At 41.6% G+C, this 21,479-nt stretch overlaps 1 protein-coding gene across 1 annotated transcript in view; it reads right to left on the reverse strand.

Annotated features, from left to right (window-relative positions):
- The window catches only part of CLIC4 (chloride intracellular channel 4), a 69,485-nt gene extending 50,045 nt beyond the window's left edge, over nt 1–19,440 (reverse strand). Inside the window, exon 1 of the mRNA XM_036255269.1 lies at nt 19,238–19,440. Coding sequence (XP_036111162.1) covers nt 19,238–19,309 — 72 coding nt within the window. The 5' untranslated portion in view covers nt 19,310–19,440. The remainder of the gene's footprint in view (nt 1–19,237) is intronic.
- Nucleotides 19,441–21,479: the final 2,039 nt, after the last annotated feature.

A 21,479-nucleotide genomic window follows, 5' to 3' on the forward strand; every position in this document is an offset into this window, starting at 1 on the left:
AGAGAGGGAGGAAGAGAGAAAGAAAAACATCAATGTGAGAGAGACACATCAACTGGCAGCCATTCACATGACCCCAACTGGGGCTGGGGACAAACTGCAACCGAGGTACGTGCCCTTAGCGGGAACTGAACCTGGGACTCTCGGGTCCGTGGGCCGACACTCTAACCGCTCACCCACACTGGTCAGGGCACTAGATGGTCTTGACAGTAGAACACAGAAGAGAGAAAGGGCTCTATGAATGTGAAAACATCCAAAAATTATTCAATCTGAAAAATTTTTAAAAAGTGAAAAAAATCAACCGAGCCTCAAAAGACTAATGGGAAAATATCAAAAGGTCTATATTTTTCATTAGAGTCTCAGGAGAAGATAAAGAATAAGGCAAAACAAATTTCAAGAAATAATGGCCCACCCAGCTGGAGTGGCTCAGTTGGGTTGGTTGAGCATCATCCTGTGCAACAAAAGGTTGCTGGTTCGATTCCCCGTCAGGGCACATACCTGGGTTGTAGGTTCTGTCCCTCCTTGTTCTCTTACTCTCTCTCTCTCCTCCCCTCCCTCCCTTTCTCTAAGCATGTCCTCTGGTGAGGATTAAAGAAAATAAAGAAAGAAAGAATGGCTAAACGTTTTACAAATAAAAACAAATTTACAGATTCAACAAGTTCCATGAATATCAAGTAGGAGTAATGTAAAGAAGTCACACCTAGGTTTATTATAATTAAAATGCTAAAAAGCAAAGAAAAAAATCTAAATTTTAAAGTAACTAGAGGAAAAAAAAAAAACATACTGCATACAAAGGAATGATTTCAAAGACAGTTTCATTCTCATCAGAAATAATGGAGGCCAGAAAACATGGAACATTTTTAATGTGCTAAAATAAAAACAAGAACAAATATCACCCCCGAATCTTATATCCAGCAAAAATATCTTTAAAGAATCAAAGTGAAATCAAGACAATTTCAAATAAAACTATGTAGAATTTAAGTGCTTGACATTTAAAAGAGTTCATTTCAAGAACATAGAAAACCAGTAGGCGTTCATTATATTAAGGCATGATATATTATTAAAAATAAACATGTGGCCCGGCCGGTGTGGCTTAGTGGATTGAGCATCATCCTATAGACTGAGAGGTCCCAGTTTGATTCCTGGTTGGGGCACATGCCCAGTTACAGGCTCGATTCCCAGTGGGGATTGTGCAGGAGGCAGTTGATCAATGTTTTTCTTTCACATCAGTATTTCTCTCTCCCCCTTCCTCTCTCTCTAAAAAAATCAATAAAAGCATATTAAAAATAAATAAATAAAATAAACATGTGCCCTTTACAATTAGCTATTCTCACTTTGGTCACATAAAAAGAAAATGTTACCTCAAATGTTTTCAATAACCTCATTCTTTTAACATCTTCTAACCAAAGATCAATTCACTGCCAGTCTTCCCTTGTTTATCAGCAGAAGCTAAATGTGTTGGGGGAGGGTAAAATTCTTATGCAAGTCAAAATCCAGCAGCCCAATCTCCCTAAGAACAGTTTAAAAATATACATGCATGCTGTCCGGCTAGTGTGGCTCTGTAGATTGAGCATCCGCCCATGGACTGAGAGTTCCAGGTAAGATTCCCCGGTTCAATTCTAGGTCTGGGCACATGCCCAGGTTGCAGGCTCAAGTCCCCAGTAGGGGGTATGCAAGAGGAAGCTGATCGATGTTTCTCTCTCTCATCAATTTCTCTCTCTCTCCCCCTCCCCTTCTCTCTAAAAAAATCAATAAAAAATAAAAATATACATGCAGTAGTATAAACTAGACTCAAAAAGAGTCCTGGGAGTGAAAGAAAACAATTAAGTGTTCAAAAATTCTCTTCTTCCCTGATCTGTGCTATGGCAGCTACCTAACTTTAGTCAGAAAGAGCTATTTCTCTTTATAAATAAGATCCCAGACCTAGAAATTCCACAAAGAGTTTAGCAGTAGAATCAAAATTCCAACTTCTCCTTTTGTTAAAAAAAATCTAAATTCTCCAGAATGTTATTTTTAAGAGATTACACTTCTGGTAAACAAAAGAATTCAGAGGATAAATGAGATATATGAGGGACTTTAAAAACAGAATTACATGATATGAATTTTGTACCAAAAAAAATGGCTATCAAGATACACATCACAGTATTGTTTAACAGCTAAATTTTGGGCCTCTAAATGACTACAAACAGTGGATTAATAATAACAACGAACAGTAAAAATCTGCAGTCATGCTCTGGTCAGTTTGGCTCAACAGTTAGAGCATCAGCCCACAGACCAATGAGTCGCAGGTTCGATTCTGGTCAAGGGCACGTACCTTGGTTGCAGTTCATCCCCAGCCCTGGTCGGGGTCATGCAGGAGGCAACAAGTCAATGTGTCTCTCTCAAGTCAATGTTTCTCTCTCTCTCCCTTTCTCTCCCTCTCTCTCCTTCCCACTCTATCTGAAGATAAATAGAAAAATATCCTCGGGTGAGCATTAAAAAAAAAATCTGCAGTCATGCCCAGCCAGTATAGCTCAGTGGCTGAGCATCAACCCATGCACCAAGAGGTTGCCAGTTTGATTCCCAGTCAGGACACATGCTCAGGTTGTGGGCCCAATCCCCAGTGGGGGGAGGGGGCATTCAAGAGGTAGCCAATTGATGTTTCTATCTCTCTCTCTCAAAATCAGTAAAGAAAAAAAAATTTTTAATTGCAGTCATAAAAACTATAGAATATCTTCATATAAAATATTAGTACTCAATAAACAGGAAAGAATGAATATTTTTCTGGTATTTTATTTTGAATTATCCATGCTTAAATTTTTCGTTAATATATATTACAAAGTAAGTTTCTTTTAAAATTATATACTCAGCAATACATTGCAACTGTGAAAAGTTAACATTCAGAATTCTTGTCTCTAGTCTTGGTTGGCCTAAAATAAATGTCAAATATCTGAATAGTACAAGATACCTTATTATTACTGGAATTTTTGTTTACCATTTCAATGCACAAATGCCTTAAATATGATAAAGGCAAATTCTAACTGAGAATAGTTCTGTATCTATTTTATTTTATTGTTTTAAGTTTTTCTTTATTAATTCCTTTATTTATTTCTTATTAATTTATTTATTTTTGTTACAGATGTTTCTCCTTTTTCCACCACTGATTACCCCCTCCCACTCCCTCCCCACCCTGTCCCCAGCTTTATTGTCCATGTCCATTGTTCATGCATACATGCATATAAGTTCTGTGGTTTATATCTCTCCCCCACCACCCCCTCTTCTGGGGATTGTCAGTCTGTACCCCACTTCCACGTCTCTGGGGCTACCCCATTCCTTAGACTGTTATGTTCATTAAGTTCCACAAATAAGTGAGATCATATTATACTTGTCTTTATCTGTTTGGCTTGTTTCACTTAGGATAATACTTACCAGGTCCCTCCATGTCATCACAAAGGATATCTTTCCTTCTTACAGCTGCATAGTACTCCATTGTGTATATGTACCACAGCTTTTTTATCCATTTGTCTACTGATGGACATTTGGACTGTTTCCAGAGCTTAGCTATTGTAAATAGTGCTGCTGTGAACATAGGGGTACATATATTCTTCTTGATCTATTAGCCACAACAAACAAAATCTTCACTTTACTTTTCAGGGTGTTCATTTGGCAATTGTATCTTCTAGTCAGAGAATTCACTCTTGAAATAAGTTTTCATTTTTCTGGCAAACTGCCCCAATTGGCACTGAGAATTTTTATTGGCTCCATTTATATCTGTTATCTAATAAACTGCTTCCAATTATCTGGAATTCAATTATCTGGATCTGACTTTGAAATCTCAAGTTTCAACTTTCTGTCTGGGCCTGAAACACCCAAGACTAAGGCTACTTTAGTACATAAAATAAATCTGAACTAGATTGGACAGCACTTCTAAGACATACACCCACTTTATTTATTTATTTATTATCCTCACCTGAGGCCATTTTTGCATTTATCTTCAGATAGAGCAGGAGGGAGAGAGGGAGGAAGAGAGAGAGAGAAACACCGATGTGAGAGAGACACATCGGGTGGCTGCCACCCACACAACCCCAACCAGGGCCGGGGACAAACTGCAACCAAGGTATGTGCCCTTAGGAGAAACCGAACCCAGGACTCTCTGGTCCATGGGCTGATGCTCTACTGCTGAGCCAAACTGGCCAGGGCGACATACACCCACTTTACAGATGAGAACAACTTGAACCTGGTCTTCTAGTTATATAATTTGAAAATTCTAGAACTCTAAACCAATCTGTTATTAAGTTTAGCTCAATGGCTATCTATATAGTAAAAAAAAAAAAAAAAAAAAAAAACTAGTAAAAAAACCCAAATTATATGTCTCAAGTTCAAAAACTGAGTATTATTTTTATCTCTGGTATTTTACTATGACATAATATAAAACACAACACCAGAAACAGACAGTACCCTGTCTACAAGCTTCTATCCACAGACCACACATACCAGGTTTGCCCAGAAACAAACACTACGACATATTTACTGAATTAATAAGTTATTTCCTATATAACAAGATTTGTGTTAAATGGGAAATATAAAAGATGAAGAAAACAGTCCCTGATCCCTGATTTCCTGGAATTCACATCCTAGCCTGGAATAATAAGATGAAAAATGATCCAGAAGAGTGGCAGAACACACAAATGCACAAAGTGCTCCAGGCAGACAATAGGAAGGATTAGCTCTACTGAGGGTCAGGGAAGGATTCAGAAGATATTTGAACTCAACTTAGGAAGGTATTGGATTTCATGAACCAAAACCCAGAAATGATATGTTAAGCTAAACTTTTTTCAAAGTTAATTGTGTTCCAAAATATTTCTAGTCCAATATGCCATAAAGGTGTTCCACTCTTCTCCTCAGAAGCATAGCACACTCCTGAGTGCCAGAGTGTTTTGGCAACTTGCAAAGGGCTCTCTCCAAGAAGGAGCACAAAAGCTGAAAACAGTTATTTTAACAATGCTTTTGGGGGGCTTTTAAAAGTCCTTATTTGAGAACAACATGTGCTTTGGCCATAAACAGGAGATTTATTCCTTCATTCTGTCTACAATATCTATAAACAATCAATCAGAAGAATCTACTACCTACTACTTGATCACACTGAGATCTGACTTAAAAACTGAATAAACCGCCCTGGCCGGTTTGGCTCAGCGGTTAGAGCGTCCGCCTGCGGTCCGGAGAGACCCGGGTTCGGTTCCCGCTAAGGGCATGTACCTCGGTTGCAGTTTGTCCCAGGCCCTGGTTGGTCGTGCGGGTGGCAGCCACTCGATGTGTCCCTTTCACATCGATGTTTCCCTCTCTCTCTCTTCCTCTCTCTCCCTCCTACTCTATCTGTACAAAAAATGGAAAAATGTCCTCGGATGAGGATTAAAAAAAAAAAAAAAAAGAAAACTGAATAAACCAAGAAAATACTAAGTAAAACATATGTTTCTTACACTAGACAACAAGAGTCCAGCCTCATAGTAAAAATATGTGTGAAAAAGACTTAGGATAAAAACAACTTTAAAAAAAGATAGAAAGAACTAGTGATAAGAAAATGACCATAGAGTCAAAAATACTAAAGAAACTAACAGTAACAACCTGCTTCAAAAAGAGAAATAGGCAACTGCTTATACACAACGCAGATTTTTTTTACTTTTTTTTTTTCTTTATTGATTTGAGAGAGAGAGGAAGGGAGAGGGAGAGAGAGATAGAAACATTGATTGGCCGCCTCCTGCATGTCCCCCACTGGGGATTTGGCCCACAACCTGGGCATGTGCCCTGACCCGGAATCAAAACAGCGACCTCTTGGTGCATGAGTGACGCTCAACCACTGAGCCACACCAGCCAGGCCTGTGTGTTTATTTTAAAGAAAGATTCCTTGTGAATGATTTAGGTTTTTTGAGGGACAACAGAGGAAGACCATAGGACTAAACAGCTTGGTAACTGTTTAAATGAGCCAAAAGTTACACACACACACACACACCCCCACAAGATCCCATAGCACTGGCTGATCTCATTAGCTCTGCTTAAGAAACTTTATAGATGTGACTTCACTCCTGGATTACATGTCTATATTTAGTTTATACCTAATATGGATAAAGTCCCCAACTAACAGCCATTTCCTCTCTCCACAAAAAGAAACTTCCTTGCTTTTTTTCTATCAACAATGCAAAAATTAGTGTAGGCTCCTCTGAAGGGAGAGGTTACACACACAGAAAAATATTAACAATTTAGTACAATATTTTTTCTTTATGTGGACTGCTTTGACACTTCCAAATTGGAAAATAATTCTAAAATAAAATATGTGATGGTCAAGTTCCTTAACAAGTTTATAAATAACCCTTTTAAAGTACTTTATAAAATACTAATTAACCAGGCCCCAAAAATGCACAGAGGTGAGGTCATGGAAATTTTACAGCTTCCTTTCCAATGTAACCAAAAGAACTAAAAGCAACCAAACTCATTTAAAGAACCGTCTAGGCTCACTAGTTGTTAGTATGTTTTAGAAATATCCTTAAACAGTCTCAGAATTTTTTTTTCAGGGTGACTGAAAAGAACAAATAGTTAAAACAAACCTCTGGTAGACAAAAATTCAACTTTCAAATAGAGAAAAAGAATATAAACAAACAAACAAAAAAACCTCTTAGTGGTTAAGAGTTAGGCTCCAGATCACAAAGACTTTGGTACAAATCCCACTACTGCTACTTACTAGCTATGCCACCACACATAAGCGGTGACCTCTCCAAGCCTAATGTGTAAAATAGTATTGATAGCACCTATTTCAGAGTTTAGATAAGGATTACATTAGCTAACATATGTAAAGGGCTTGGCACATGTTCTGGTGCTTGGACTATAACGTGCACTCAATGCTATCTATTATCTTATGACCATTATTCTGACTTTAACAGAAAAGCAAAAACCTACTGTTCATTTTTATGTATCAGTGTACTCTATCATAATTAAGAATAAATTAAGTAGTTTCAAGAAGCTTAAAACAGCCTTGGCCGGTGTGGCTCAGTGGGTTGAGCATTGTCCCATATACCAAGAGGTCGCAGGTTTGATTCAGGGTCAAAGCACATGCCTCGGTTGCAGGCTGGATCCCCAGTAGGGGGCATGCAAGAGACAGATGATTGATGTTGCTCTCCCTCTCCTATCCTCTCTCTCTAAAATCAATAAAAACTTTTTTTAAAAAGCTTAAAACATTATTATAAAATGAAAGATTTTAAAGTCACTTTATGAGCCTTACATCATCTATCAATTTTAGCCATGCTAAATTTCTAAAGTTGTATCATCATTCAATTGTGGATTAAAGTGGAAAAAAATTTTTTTTAATATTTGTTATTGATTTTTTTTTTTGAGAGAGAGAGAGGAAGGAAGAGGGAGAGAAATATTGATGAGATGGAAACATCATTGGCTGCCTTCCACACACCCCCTACCAGAGATGGAGCCCAAAAACCAGGTGTGTACTCTGACTATACATCAAGCGAGCAACTTGAGGTGCACAGGACAATGTCCAATCAACTGAGCCACACCAGCCAGGTCTGACAAAAAATTATTTTTAAATATTAGGGTCTAGAAATAAATTAGGAATTAGGAGACTTCAACTCTTTATACCCTCACTCCTCAAAAATTACTAAGCATGGCCCTGGCTGGTTTGGCTCAGCGTAAGAGCATCAGCCCACAGACCAAAGGGTCTTGTGTTCAATTCCCGGTCAAGGGCAGGTACCTGAGTTGCAGGTTCCATCCCAGGCGCCAGTCGAGGTCATTCAGGAGGCAATCAATCGATGTGTCTGTCTCACATCAATGTTTCCCTCTCTCTCTCTCGCAATCCCTCCCTTCCACGCTATCTAAAAATTAATGGAAAAATATTCTTGGGTAAGGACAAATGAAATAAATAAAATAAAAAAGTACTAAGCATAAACCTATAAACCTACACCAGTTCAATTTCTTCTGCTACAAATTAAATAGAAAGAATCTAATCTCTCCTGCATTTCCCCTAAAGAAATCATTAGAAATATACCAGTTAATATGTGACCAGTTCAACTTTATTAATGAAGACCATACAAATCAAGGAATAAACAACAACAACAACAACAAAAAATCAAGGAATAGTGAAATGTAGTAGCACCGGGAGCTAAGTGAAATAAATATGCCCAAAACCCATAATTCAAAAGAACTTCTGCAGAACCATTAGATCCTATATGCCACAGATTATTCTTTACTTCTTTTGTGCTCTCTCTAAGTCTGGGGGGAGGGGTGGAAAGAAAAGAGAAATATTCCTAATAATAATGGACTCTCAGCTTTAGCTACAAGTCTAGAAAGAGCTGCTGAGGCAGATGGTCTAATATAACAGAGTCCAATCTGACTATTTTAGTTACCTAGTAAGTGTCAGCTGGATCATGATGGTTCACTGAAGTTAACTCAGGAATAAATTCAAGTCTAATCTTGGACTTTTTTTGCACTAAATCTGCTCTTCTGATAAAGAATGGAAAGTTCCTCTGAGACAACATGAAGGGACCTCGAGAGTATCATGCTAAGCGAAATAAGCCAATCAGAGAAAGACAAATACCACATGATCTCACTTATTTGTGGAATATAATGAACAAGGTGGGCTGATGAATGAAATATACCCAGAGACATAGAAAGGAGTATGGTTCAGACTGACAAACCTCAGAGAAGGGGGGGCAGGGAGGATGGATGAGATGAACCAAAGAACTTATATGCATGTATGCATAACCAATGGACATAGACAATGATGCCAGGGGGTGGGTGGGCGGGGTGGGGAGGAGGGTATCTGGGCGGGGGGGTGGGGGGGAACATCTTTAACAAAAATAAATTAATAAAAATTGGGGGGGAAAAGAAGAAGAATGGAAAGTTTCCCACTTATTTGTAGGGACAGCCTGGCAGATGCTTCTCTTAGTAACATCCTGGAGACTGAAAGCACATATATTGAATATATAAAGTAATCAATGGACAAACATGTCTTAACTCAGCATTCCAAAAGGCCCATGAAATAAGAAGAAAACAATGCTTACTATGTGTCAAATGCTAAGTACTTTTCTTATATCAACTCTTTTAATCTTTACAAAAGCCCCAAAGTTAGATACTATTACCCCAGTGGAGACACCAAGGCAGCTAGTGAAAAGTAGAACCAGGATTGAAACACTGTCTACATGGCTCCAGAGACCATGCTCTTAACCACTGCACTACAACAACACAACACTAACATCCACTCTTCCAAACGACAACTCAATTTCCTACTTGAAATATTAATTCTAACCATCTTTAACTCTAAAATAGACTATTCAGTGCCTTACATGGGGAATACAAATGATACTTCAAGCCAACAATCATCCCTGCCTGTGAGTTTGGAACCTTTACAAACAATACCAAGGCAACACCATATTCTAGCAAAGGAGTCCCTGCTGAGTCCTCAGGACAAAGACTGAAACTCTTCATCCTAGTGGCTGTTAGGACACACACTGAGGGCCAGAACATAGTCATGCATTCTCCCTATGATCTTTTTTATTTCGCAAGAGGTGGGGAGTAAATCTGTTCATTTCAATCTAAAATAAAAGTCGTTTAGCCCTGGCCGGTTTGGCTCAGCGGTTAGAGCGTCGGCCTGCGGTCCGGACAGACCCGGGTTCGGTTCCCGCTAAGGGCATGTACCTCGGTTGCAGTCTGTCCCCGGCCCTGCTTGGTTGTGCGGGTGGCAGCCACTCGATGTGTCCCTTTCACATCGATGTTTCTCTCTCTCTCTCTCTCTTCCTCTCTCTCCCTCCCACTCTATCTGCACAAAAAATGGAAAAATGTCCTCAGGTGAGGATGAAAAAATAAATAAAATAAAAGTCGTTTTGAGGCACTACATCAAAACAGCAAATATGAACTGAACCCAATGATTTGCATCACACTTCAGCCTATTTCTCTGGCTTCTTGTATGACTATTTCTATTAATTTAATAAGTATCTGCTTTTCCCCAATCACATTATATTTTATTTCTTCTTTTCCCACCTGCCTCCTCTAGAATCAACCCTGTGCAGGGGGGGGGGGGGGGGGGGGGCGCGTCTGTATACTCCTTCAGCAAACATTTTAATAAAGAACAATCAAATGAATACAAGCAATGTACTTAACATAGTGCCTGGTACATAGCAAGCACCCCATAAATGTTTATGTTATTTTAATTAAGTATAAAATACTCTTCTGTGTATTTCTTCTATCTCCTGCATTTGGGAAATGCAACAAAAATATAAGTCAGTGGGAATAAGCATCAATTCTAAATATACACAAACCAGATCTTCCAGTCAGTGAATTATGATGACTCGGGGGAAATATTTTCCCCTAACATGAGAGTGTATAGTATTCCTTCCAAAATTATAGTTCTTATGATTCACACTTTAAAGAGAAAAAAAAAAAATGCCTTCCCTTGACATGTATCCCCTTCCAGCTACCAACTTGTCTCTTTTAATTAGCCACGTTTACTGTTAGAGTTGGCTTTACCCAGAGACTCTACTCTTACATCCTATTCACTCTTCCACCCACTCTGCTATGGCTTCCTCAGGACCATTCCATGAAAGCTGTTATTAGTAAGATTACCAATGACTTCCAGGCTGATAAACCAAATAGATACTCATCTTACTTGACCCAACTGGTCACTCCTTCCTTCTTAAAACCCTCTCCTGGCTTTTTTTTTTTTATCCTCACCCGGGGACATTTTTCCATTTTTTTTTTGTTCAGGTAGAGTGGGAGGGAGAGAGAGGAACAGAGAGAGAGAGAGAAACATCGATGTGAAAGGGACACATCGAGTGGCTGCCACCCGCACGACCGACCAGGGCCGGGGACAAACTCCAACCGAGGCACGCGCCCTTAGCGGGAACCGAACCCGGGTCTCTCAGGACCGCAGGCCGACGCTCTAACCGCTGAGCCAAACCGGCCAGGGCTCTTCTTTTACTTTTGATTAGTCTGTGTAGTCTGGTCTTACACCTACCACTCCAGGCTGCACAACAGACTAATTTGGTTGTCTTCAGTTTTCAATGAACTTTCACCCTAGTGATCTACCACCTGGTCTCCATGTTTAAAATAAAGTAACTGGTTGTTAAAAGAGAAAAATATGCATAGAACTCACATATTTTAAAAGTTCTTAATTACTTCAGCTTTCAATGAATTGTTTGATATTGTATTCTCCAGTATTTGTTCAGATTCCTTTTTTTTCTTCTCTCACACATACTAATAAATAGCTATGCTGGATGGTGGTAAATTTCAATACTTAAATTATTATAGATGATTGACACTTTTACAACTCTATTATAATGAAAACAATTCTTTTCATTAGAAGGAATTACTTCATATGTAAAGTTGAAAGTAATAAATTTTTAAAAAATAATAGAAGTGAAAAAAATCTGAGACAAAATATATGCATGATGACTCTGGTTCTAATATCATTACTTCTTCAAAATATTACTGTTAAAATTTAAGATGCTCCTAGTCCATCTATGGCATAATTATCAGATAGTCTTATTTATCTACATTAAGTTGGTATTTCCATAAATTTAGAGTAATAGTCTCCTGGTTTTATATTTTAAGTAAAGGAAAATAACAAACGAAAAAGGCTAATTGATATTCTTTGTACCAGTACTTGGTAGTGAGCACTGAGGGATTTAAGCCAAGTCTCAAAAAAAGATAACAGGATTACAAGTTCCCAATAAATTCACAAACTGAATTAAATTTAGATTTCTGTTAAATCATACTTGGATGGTTTGTAATCATGACCTAAATGTTATTTTCCTCCAGAAACTCCCTTTCCACTCTCTACAACAGCCTCTAAATGGGCAAATTCATCCTAACTTACTCCCTTACTTGATCAAAATCTTAATTCCTGTTTTAATCACACTTGCCATCCTGCCTAACACATTTCCCTTTTATGGACTCACTAATTCCCTATTCAGGAGACACCAGTGAGGCTCCACAGCTCTAACGAAACAGGAAGGGGGAAAGTCTTGCTCATCATTCTTTAACTGGCTTCCAGGCAACTCTGCAAGCATCCTTCCAAACCAAATGTGACTTTTAGTGACATGACAGCCAGGTCCTCCGCATTGCCTCTTTTCTAACATCACCCATACTATGTTCGGCTTCACATATGTTTAGTCCTCTTGGCTCACAAATTTCCTGTTTCTTTTCCATTTTTGGGTCCCTTTCTCTCAGATTTTAACATTTAGCCAAAAGTATCCCCTTTGTTAAGAGAAGCATCTTCAGTAACAGCTCAGACAAAACTTAACAAGAACAGGGTTCCATTAACTTCACATTTTTACATTCATTTCTATCTCCTAAATTTTCCCCTCTGAAAACCTCAAATAAACAGCAAAACAATTACAGCCAAGGTAACACTATATTGATGTTGAGTTAGTTTTTGTTCAATTATTAGAACAAAGTTCTCAGCAACATTTCCAACAGAAAATTTACTTCATTTGCCTGTGTTTTTCAAAAAGAGGAGGTTGAGCCCAGCCAATGTGGTTCAGTGGATTGAGCATCGTCCCATGAACTGAGAGGTCCCCCTTCAATTCCAAGTCAGGACACATGCCCAGGATTGCGGGCTGGATCCCCAGTAGGGGGCGTGCAGGAGGCTGCCGATCAATATTTCACTTTCACATAGATGTTTCTCCCTCTCTCCCTTCCTCTCTCTATAAAAAAAAATCAATCAAGACATATTTTTAAAAAAGAGGCGGTTGAAGCCTGCCCTTGAAACAAAATATAGAGAACTCCCGCTTTATACTGGTAAAACAGCTAAGAGTTTGCCCATCTGTATGATCCATTTGCACCTTCACAAACCCACTGGGAAGTTGTTGAATAGGGAAGTGCTGGAAGAACAAACAAGGCTAGGAAATTTTTATGTATGAGCAAAAATCTAAGTTAGGTTTTAAAAGTCTCATCCTTGACTTTTTTTGGTACGTGCCCCTAGTGGGAATCGAACCCAGGACTCTTTGATCCACAGGCTGACGCTCCAGCTGCTGAGCCAAACAGGCCAGGGCCTGATCCTTGACTTTTAAATAATTTGTTTCCCTGGCACTATAGACTTAATTCATTCCTTGTTCCTTTTTTCAAAAGTATCAATCTACCTATTGTTTCTGTATAAGGAGTTCACAAATGATGTCACAACTAACACTGCCATTCTTGGCTATTCCCAAACCACCTACTTCACCCAGTTTTTCAAGGTCAAGTTCAAACTTACTTTCATCTTTCCAAACCATTTCCTAGCCCAACTTAATGTGAACCACACTTGACTCCTTAAGTATATACCATCTTGTATTGTTTTCTTTCCAATAAAATTTATATACCTAGAGATAGAAAATTTTAAATAATTTCTTATATCTTCCATAGTACTTAACTCAGTATTAGGCATTTAGCTCATGCCTGTAAAAGTCACAGATAATCAGATGGAAGTGACTTTAATGATCATCTAGCACACACCTTTCTTCTATACCTTACTTATATGAATTGTGCTTGACAATCAGAATGCCACCATTTACTTTTTCATTTTTTTTTTTTTTTTTATTTTTGGTACCTGCCCCTAGCGGGAACCGAACCTGGGACTCTCTGGTCCACAAGCCAATGCTCCAACCGCTGAGCCAAACCGGCCAGGGCAGCCATTTACTTTTTTAGAAAAATGGTTCTTAACCCTTGGGTTAGGAATCTGATGGGAGGATAGGGGAGGGGACTCAGAGAGAATATTTTACGTTGATTTCAAGAATTTACAGAATCTTTTTAATGAAGCCCATATTTTTTATTTTTTTTATCCTCACCCGAGGACATTTTTCCATTTTTTGTTCAGAGAGAGAAGAGAGAGAGAGAGAAACATCAACGTGAAAGGAACACATCGAGTGGCTGCCTCCCGCACGACCGGGCCAGGGCCAAACTGCAACTGAGATACATGCCCTTAGCGGGAAATGAACCCAGGTGTCTCTGGACCGCAGGCTGACACTCTAACCACTGAGCCAAACCAGCCAGGGCTCACATATTTTTTTTAATCCTCACCTGAAGATATTTTTTCATTGATTTTAGGAAGAGAGGAAGGGGGTAGAAAGAGAGAAAAATCTATTTGTTTTCTCCTGTAGTGCCCCGACTGGGGATTAAACCCACAGCCTAGGTAGGTGCCCTGACTGGAGCTGAACCCAAAATCTTTCTGGTGTAAGGGATGATGCTCAACCAAATGAGCCACCCAGCCAGGCGAAGCCCACATTTAAGAATAATATACTAGCCCTGGCCAGTTTGGCTCAGCGGTTAGAGCGTCGGCCTGTGGTCCTGAGAGACCCGGGTTCGGTTCCCGCTAAGGGCACGTACCTCGGTTGCAGTTTGTCCCCGGCCCTGGTCGGTTGTGCGGGTGGCGACCGCTCGATGTGTCCCTTCACATCGATGTTTCTCTCTCTCTGTTCCTCTCTCTCCCTCCCACTCTACCTGAACAAAAAATGGAAAAATGTCCTCGGGTGAGGATTAAAAAAAAAAAAAAAGAAGAATATACTACCTTCAACAACAAAAATAGGCCTTTATTGTATGCCAAGTACTATTTCTAAAGCTTTACATAGGGTAGTATATAACTAGATCACATTTTCCAACATTCCTTGCAGTTAGATGAAATCATGTGATTAAATTCTCCCCAGTGGAATATGAGAGAAAATGACAGGTAGAACTTCTGGGTTGGGGTTCTTAAGAGAAATGTACCTTCTCCATACTCTCCACCTCTCTCTGGCTACAACCAGGACTTCTCATCCACCAGCTTTTATTACTCAGAGGATTGGTGGAAAAACAAGCTGGGAAGAGCCTTAATCCCTACGACTCTAAGGCGGAAAGCCACCCTAACATCTAGGATACCCTAACTGAACTGCTAGGCAAGAAAGAACATATATTTCCATCTTATGTGAACCATTGTTTGGGGTGGATTATTTATTACAGCAATTTAGACTACCCTAATTAGTTAACAGAGATTACCAGATAATCCCCTCAGCAACCCTATAAAATTGTCATTATTGTTGTCCTGACATTAAAGGTCAGGAAAATAAGATACTGAGAACTTATGAAATTGCCTGACACTACTGGAAGCCAGATCCAAGCCAAGCAGTCTGGCTCCAGGGTCCAAGTACATCAGAAACTCTGCCAAATGTCTCAAAAGAAACAACTATTCTTATGTGTTAAGCCACTGTGCATAAGATTTCTTTTCTTTTTTTTTATACTCACCACCCCAATTCCTTACTGACTATCTAATAGGGGGATCTGCAACTAAATATGCACATACACAATGACACAATTAGCATTTACTTACTTACTATGGATTAGTCACTGTTCTATGCTACATATATTAACTAATTTAATCCCATGAGGTTGGTCAACTGCAGATGAGGCACAGAAAAAGCAACATTTCTTTTTCTTTTTGGTATGTGCCCCTAAGCGGGAACTGAACCCAGGACTGTCTGGTCCACAGGCCGATGCTCCAGCCGCTGAGCCAAACCAGGCAAGGCTAAGCAACATTCCTTGAAATACACAATTAGTAAGTGAACAAATTAGAAACCCAGGCAGCAGTCAGATAAGACCTTAGGCCCTTGATGAAGAGTTTGAACTTTTCACCCTATTGGTTCCAAACTGGTGCTAGTGTTATCAAAACAGATATACTTTCCAAGTCTTTCATGGTGATGAAGTGGTCATCCTCACTGTTGAGGATGACTGCCTTTGTAAACCTCTTTACTATTGGGAAGGTTCCTATCCTATCAGTATTAAGGTAAATAAACATAAATATAGACAACTGCTATTACACAGGTGATGGGGAGTCACTGGGCTCATGGGCAAATAATTCCAAAAACAATACTCCCAGGGAGGGAAATGTGACTTTGCATTCAGTCACACTAGTTGGAAAGGTCCTAGCCTATTTCTCTTAAATTTAAAGCTGTCTAAACAGGTAAGCTCAATGTTTGTCACTCATGTGCTTTAAGTTTAGATAATAGTTTTAATAGTTTTCCGCTACAGAAACCTTTTGGCAGAATAATTAACACGGTTTAAAATACCACAATGGACAACCATGGTCTCTGCCCCCTCACTGGCTTTCAAAATAACTATATTTACAAGGTGTTTCCCCCCATTTGCATTTCCCGAACATAGGTTTTGAGAAGAAATGAAAAATACTCTTTACCACAATTTATCTGCCACACCCCCCACTTTTTTTCCTTTGAAACAGCTATCCCCACCCTGGCTAGTTTGGCTCAGCAGTTAGAGTGTTGGCCTGTGGTCTAGAGAGACCCAGGTTCGGTTCCCACTAAGGGCACGTACCTCGGTTGCAGTTTGTCCCCAGCCCTGGATGGGTCATTCGGGTGGCAACCACTCGATGTGTCCCTTTCACGTCGATGTTTCTCTTTCTCTCTCTCCCTCTTCCTCCCACTCTATCTGAACAAAAAATGAAAAAATGTCCTTGGGTAAAAAAAAAAAAATAGAAACAACTATCCTGATTTACATCAGTACAAAATTTTGCCTATACTGAATCACAGTATAGGGGCAACAGAAAACATTTTACCTCTTACTTCAAAATTGAGAAAAATAAGTCTCAGAGAGGAAAACGATTTGACCAGAGTAACCAAGACAGTGAGTAAAGAACTGTGACTTGAACCCTACTTCTCTGCCACCAAGGTTGGTGAGAAAGCCTTACAACTAGTGATAAATCGCATGTTTTTAGCTGATTCACAAACTTTTTTTTATCACTATAAGAAATATAATCACCACACCAAATCCAGTTTCACAGGTATTATAACTTAAGACTAAACTACGTTTTTTTAGAAGTGGGTTGTAGAGCCCAGCTGGCGTGGCTCAGTAGATTGAGTGTTGTCCCATGGACTGAGAGTTCCGGGTTCCATTCCCTGTCAGGGCACATGCCCCACTTTCCCGCTCGATCCCCAGTAGGGGGCGTGCAGGAGTCAGTGGATCAATGTTTCTCTCTCCCTTCCTGTCTCTAAAAAAATCAATAAAAATATATTAAAAAAAAAAAAAAAAGAGTGGGTTATAGAGCCCTGGCCAAGTGTCTCAGTTGGTTGGAGCAACGTCCTGTATATCAAAAAGGTTGCAGGTTTGAATCCCCATCAGGGCACATAGGTTTCACGTTAGATTCAGGGCGTCTGTTGAAGGCAACCAATCAATGTTTCTCTCCCTTTCCTTTCTCCCTAAAATCAATTTAAAAAAAAAAAAATCCTCAGGTGAGAATTAAATTAAAAAATGAGTTGTATTTAATAAATAATATAATACCAATCTAACACAAATATGGAACACTGAGAAGGGAGTATGCAAATAATTCAAATTTGGGAAATAATGCATCATGTTCCACCCCTTCTAATTTAAGGGTTAAATTAATAGTAAGCAGGGCCCTGGCTAGTGTGGCTAAGTCAGTTGGGCATTCTTCCATGCACCAGTTTGATTCAGGTCAGGGCACATGCCCAGGTTTCAGCTGGATCCCCAGTAGGGGGCATGCAGGAGGCAGTGGATCACTGATGTTTCTTTCTCACTTCCTCTCTCTCTACAAATCAATAAAAATATTCTTTTAAAATAGCAAGCAGGGCATTAAGCATTGATCTCTTCCTCTCTAATTCATATACTTCATTTTCTTGTCTTATTGTATTGGCTAGGACCTCCAGTACAATACTGAAAAGAAACCATCACTGACAGTATCCATATCAGATTCTAAATGTAATGCTACTTCTAAAGTTTCACCATTAAGTATCATGTCTTTTTTTAGATTTTTAGTAGATACGGTGTTTTTGAGTTCATGGAAATTCCATTCTATTCCTAGTGAGGTAAAATTTTATTAACACTAATCTCTGACCCACCCTTTGCCCTTCTCCACGCTGCCTTCCACTCCTCTTCCTTTCTCTTACTTCATCTTCCTTGCTACATCCTCTGTACCTCCGAGCACTCTATCTGCCACCCAAAGTAACTGAGACTCTTTTAAGACATTCTGGGAGTTCTATACCAATCTCCTGTTTCAGTTCCCTAGACCTAACGTTTCCAAAACCGACAGCCTAAAAAAATCCTAAAACAAGCACTGTTTCTATCACTTGCATAGACCAGTTCCTCTCTCCACGCCTCAAACACACCCTTCAATGTCTTCCCTTCGTTAACATAAAAACTCAGGGGAAAACGAACAAAATTGTTCTGGATTTCTGTTAACTTTCCTTCAGAGCCTTGCTTTCAATAAGTCTGCTGAAGGCAGTGACTAAGAGAATCTAGAGGATTTTAAAGAAGTTTTGAGGGAGGCAGCTGGATCCAGATGTTCCTAACGTCTATTCTCTCTTTTGCTCAAATGAAAAAGATTAATGAAAAAAGAAAGAAAAAGGGGGACAGGGGTAGAATTTGTAAGCAAATTAGGGAGTTCCAGGATATAAAAATTGAAGCGACCAGAGGGGGAAATCAACCCTTTAAAGCCCAAGCAAGTTACTCTTGCCCGCATCAGTTTTTCTTTCAAAACAAAAGAGTACACACAGCCTTCCCGAGGCAGCAACATCAAGGGGAGCAGCCAAAACGTTGCATCAGACAAAACACTCCGCGTTTGAGAAACAAGTAAACCAGATGGTGTTAAAATGCCTAAACCAGGAAAACCCAAGTTGGGAATCTCGGGCTTTTCCGGAAGCCCAGGAAGGTCGGCTCTTTTTAAAAAATAAATTAAGATCGCATGGAAAATTAAAGTTCGTTTCATGCCAGCGGGGAGAGAAATGTTCTTTCCGAAGCGTCCGGAGAAGTTCGGTTCATCGCACCGCTGGCTCGAGGCTCCTGCTGCCCGGCGGGGTGGGACTGGAGGGCCGACGGGCGGATGGGGGTCGGGGTCCCGGCCCCGGGCGGGGATGTGACAGGACCCACGCCGCCCCGGGAACTCTGGGGCCCGAGGGCGAGCAGCCGGTCCCACCCGCACGCGGGACCACGGTCTAGCGTCCGCCGGAGCCCGCGCGCCTGGAGGCGGTGACGACCGCCCCGGAGTGCTAGCTTTCGGGGGTCCCGCTCCCACCCTGGCTCCCTGGACCGACCTCGGCAGCGGGAAGGCGCCGATGGGCCCGAGACAATGGGCCGGGGGCGCGGGAGCAGCGCGTCCCCTCAGCCCCGGGTGCTGCGCGCCACGCGGGGGCGCCGCGGGGGCTGAAGAGCTCCCCACGCGCGGGGACACCGCCCCCCGCAGCCCGGCGGGCGCCGGGGACTCAGCGGGGCGGGACGGCGGGCGAGCGCTCACCTTCACGAAGAGCTCAATGGTGGGCTCTTTGTCTTCCTCCTTCAGCCCGTTCAGCGGCATCGACAACGCCATGGCCGGCTCGACTTGACTCCGCGCACAGGGGTAGCGGCGGCTGCTCTGCTCCGGAGGCGGTCTGGTGTGGGCTCGCGCGGCGCCTTCCCGGACGGTCCCGGCGTCGAGCTCGCTGCAGCCTCAGCTCCTCAGCACCACCCCACGCCTCGAGCGCGACTCTGGGCGGACGCAGCCCGAGCCGCTTCAAGCCACGGGGCGGGGCCTCGCTGGGGGCGGGGCCAAGGCCGCAGTCTCTGAACTCTGGAGGAAATGGGACTGCTGGACCTCGGGGCGTGGCCTCCGGCGGGAGAGAAGGACTGCCCGTCCCAGCGCCCGGAGGCAGCTAGGGGGCGTGGCCCACGCTCGGGGCGTGGCCTGTGAGAGGGCCTCCGAGCCACGCCTACCGAACGGGTGGAAAGGAAAGTCCCCCCGGGGCCGGAGCCTGACACCGCCTCCCGCCGCAGCTCGGGCGCGGCCCCGCAGCTGCTGCTGGAGTCGTGCCAGGTGACCTCATGCCTTCAGCCCGCCTGGGGAGGTGAGAAGGCGCTTCCTGCCATCTCCCTAGCTGCATCCTCAAGATTCATTGTCCTTTCCTGAAGCAGCTACTTCCCCACCTCCCTCTGTTAGATGGAACTGCTTTTTCCAGGACAACTTCTTGGAAAGTTTTTATCCCCTTAGAGACACATTTTTTTCCCTCCTCTGACGTCTTTGTTTTCCCCTTTGACTCCCTTGTCACTTCCATTTTGGGAGCCAGCCTAGCACCCAGGTGAATCTGATAAACACTCAAATTTGCCAAGTGAATATATCTCAAATATTCAGGAGGCCAAAGTGTGTTCCAGGCCCGAGGTGACAAACAGTACGAACAGGATTCCGCTCCTCCCCGAACTTAGTCTTGAACTGCAACCCCAGTTTCTGCAGGCCACGAAGGACTCCCAAACCATCATACATGCTGTTCCTCCTGCCTGGACCAATTTCATCCCCGCATTCACCTGGCAAACTTGAGTGTGCATCAGTTCCACCTGGGTGCTACTCCTAGACCTGTGTTATCCAATTCTCAGATTCTCCTCCAGAGAAGGGAGAAATTCACATTTTAACAAGCACCGGGACAATTTTGATGTAGGGATCCTCTAACCAGAAAAACTGCACTGAGGACAGGGGCTGTGATACTTTGAGCCAGTCCAGGTTTGCTGCTGTTGAATGCCTGGGCAAGTGTCACCCCTTCTGGAAAGAGTTACTTATTCCCTCTTCTGACTTTCTGTAATATTTGACTCACAGCTACTCCTTACTTCCCTGGTTAAAATGAATGAATGATGAGTCATGAAAAGGCCAAACATAGGTTTGTCTCCACATCCTTAGTGCATAGCAGTTAAGTTTCATGAATGGTTTAATGTTTGAACAAATTAAATGTCTACATAAAAATACAATGAAACCTGTAGCTTCTTCCTCTCCCAGACCAAAGCAAGTTGCTCCCATTTTCTTGTAGGGACTCTGATAAAGACGCAGTGGACGAACTCCAGGGGTTAGGAGCACAGGCTCTGGAGTCAAACCGTTCTGAAACTTCAAGGTCCCTAAACCACTAAACCTCTTTCATTACAGCTAAGACGAGGAAAATTGCTGGTCCTTGTGTCCTGTTCAGTCAGTGATGGCTATTATCACTGCATTGGGCCTTCTATTGTTCCTGTTTACTCCTGCAGGCCGGGATGGCATCATAGTCAACTCCCTCTAGGACCAGATTATTTGTTGAAAAGGAAGAAAGAAAGAAACACCAGGACGCTGACCCTAAATGGGGACATGAGCCAAAAACAAACTGAGCGCCTGGCTGGACTCTGAACTGAAACCAGTGTTAGTTTTTCATGGAATCACGAGCTGTACCAAAGTTCCATTTCAGCCTCCCCCCTGTCTGAAAAGGAACCAAAATGGTGAACCAGTTCAAAGCAGATCCAAGAAGATGCAGATCTAAAAGATCAAAGGGAATCTCAAAGGAGATCCCAGAGTTGGCCCTAAGACAAAGGACTATTTCAAGGCTGGCTTCAGAGGTGTGTCTGAAGGTTTATCAAATTCGGTTTGAATCAGCAAATATTCACTGTGGTGATGACCAGGATATGGAGATGACCAGGGCCTGGAAGACTGAGCAGACTAGGGATTTTTAGGCCTCACTGACTAAACTCAGATCTTAGCTGGGCAAGCCAGT

This window comes from Molossus molossus, unplaced genomic scaffold, assembly GCF_014108415.1.
Source record: "Molossus molossus isolate mMolMol1 unplaced genomic scaffold, mMolMol1.p scaffold_m16_p_12, whole genome shotgun sequence".
In the NCBI taxonomy this organism is placed as follows: Eukaryota; Metazoa; Chordata; class Mammalia; order Chiroptera; family Molossidae; genus Molossus; species Molossus molossus.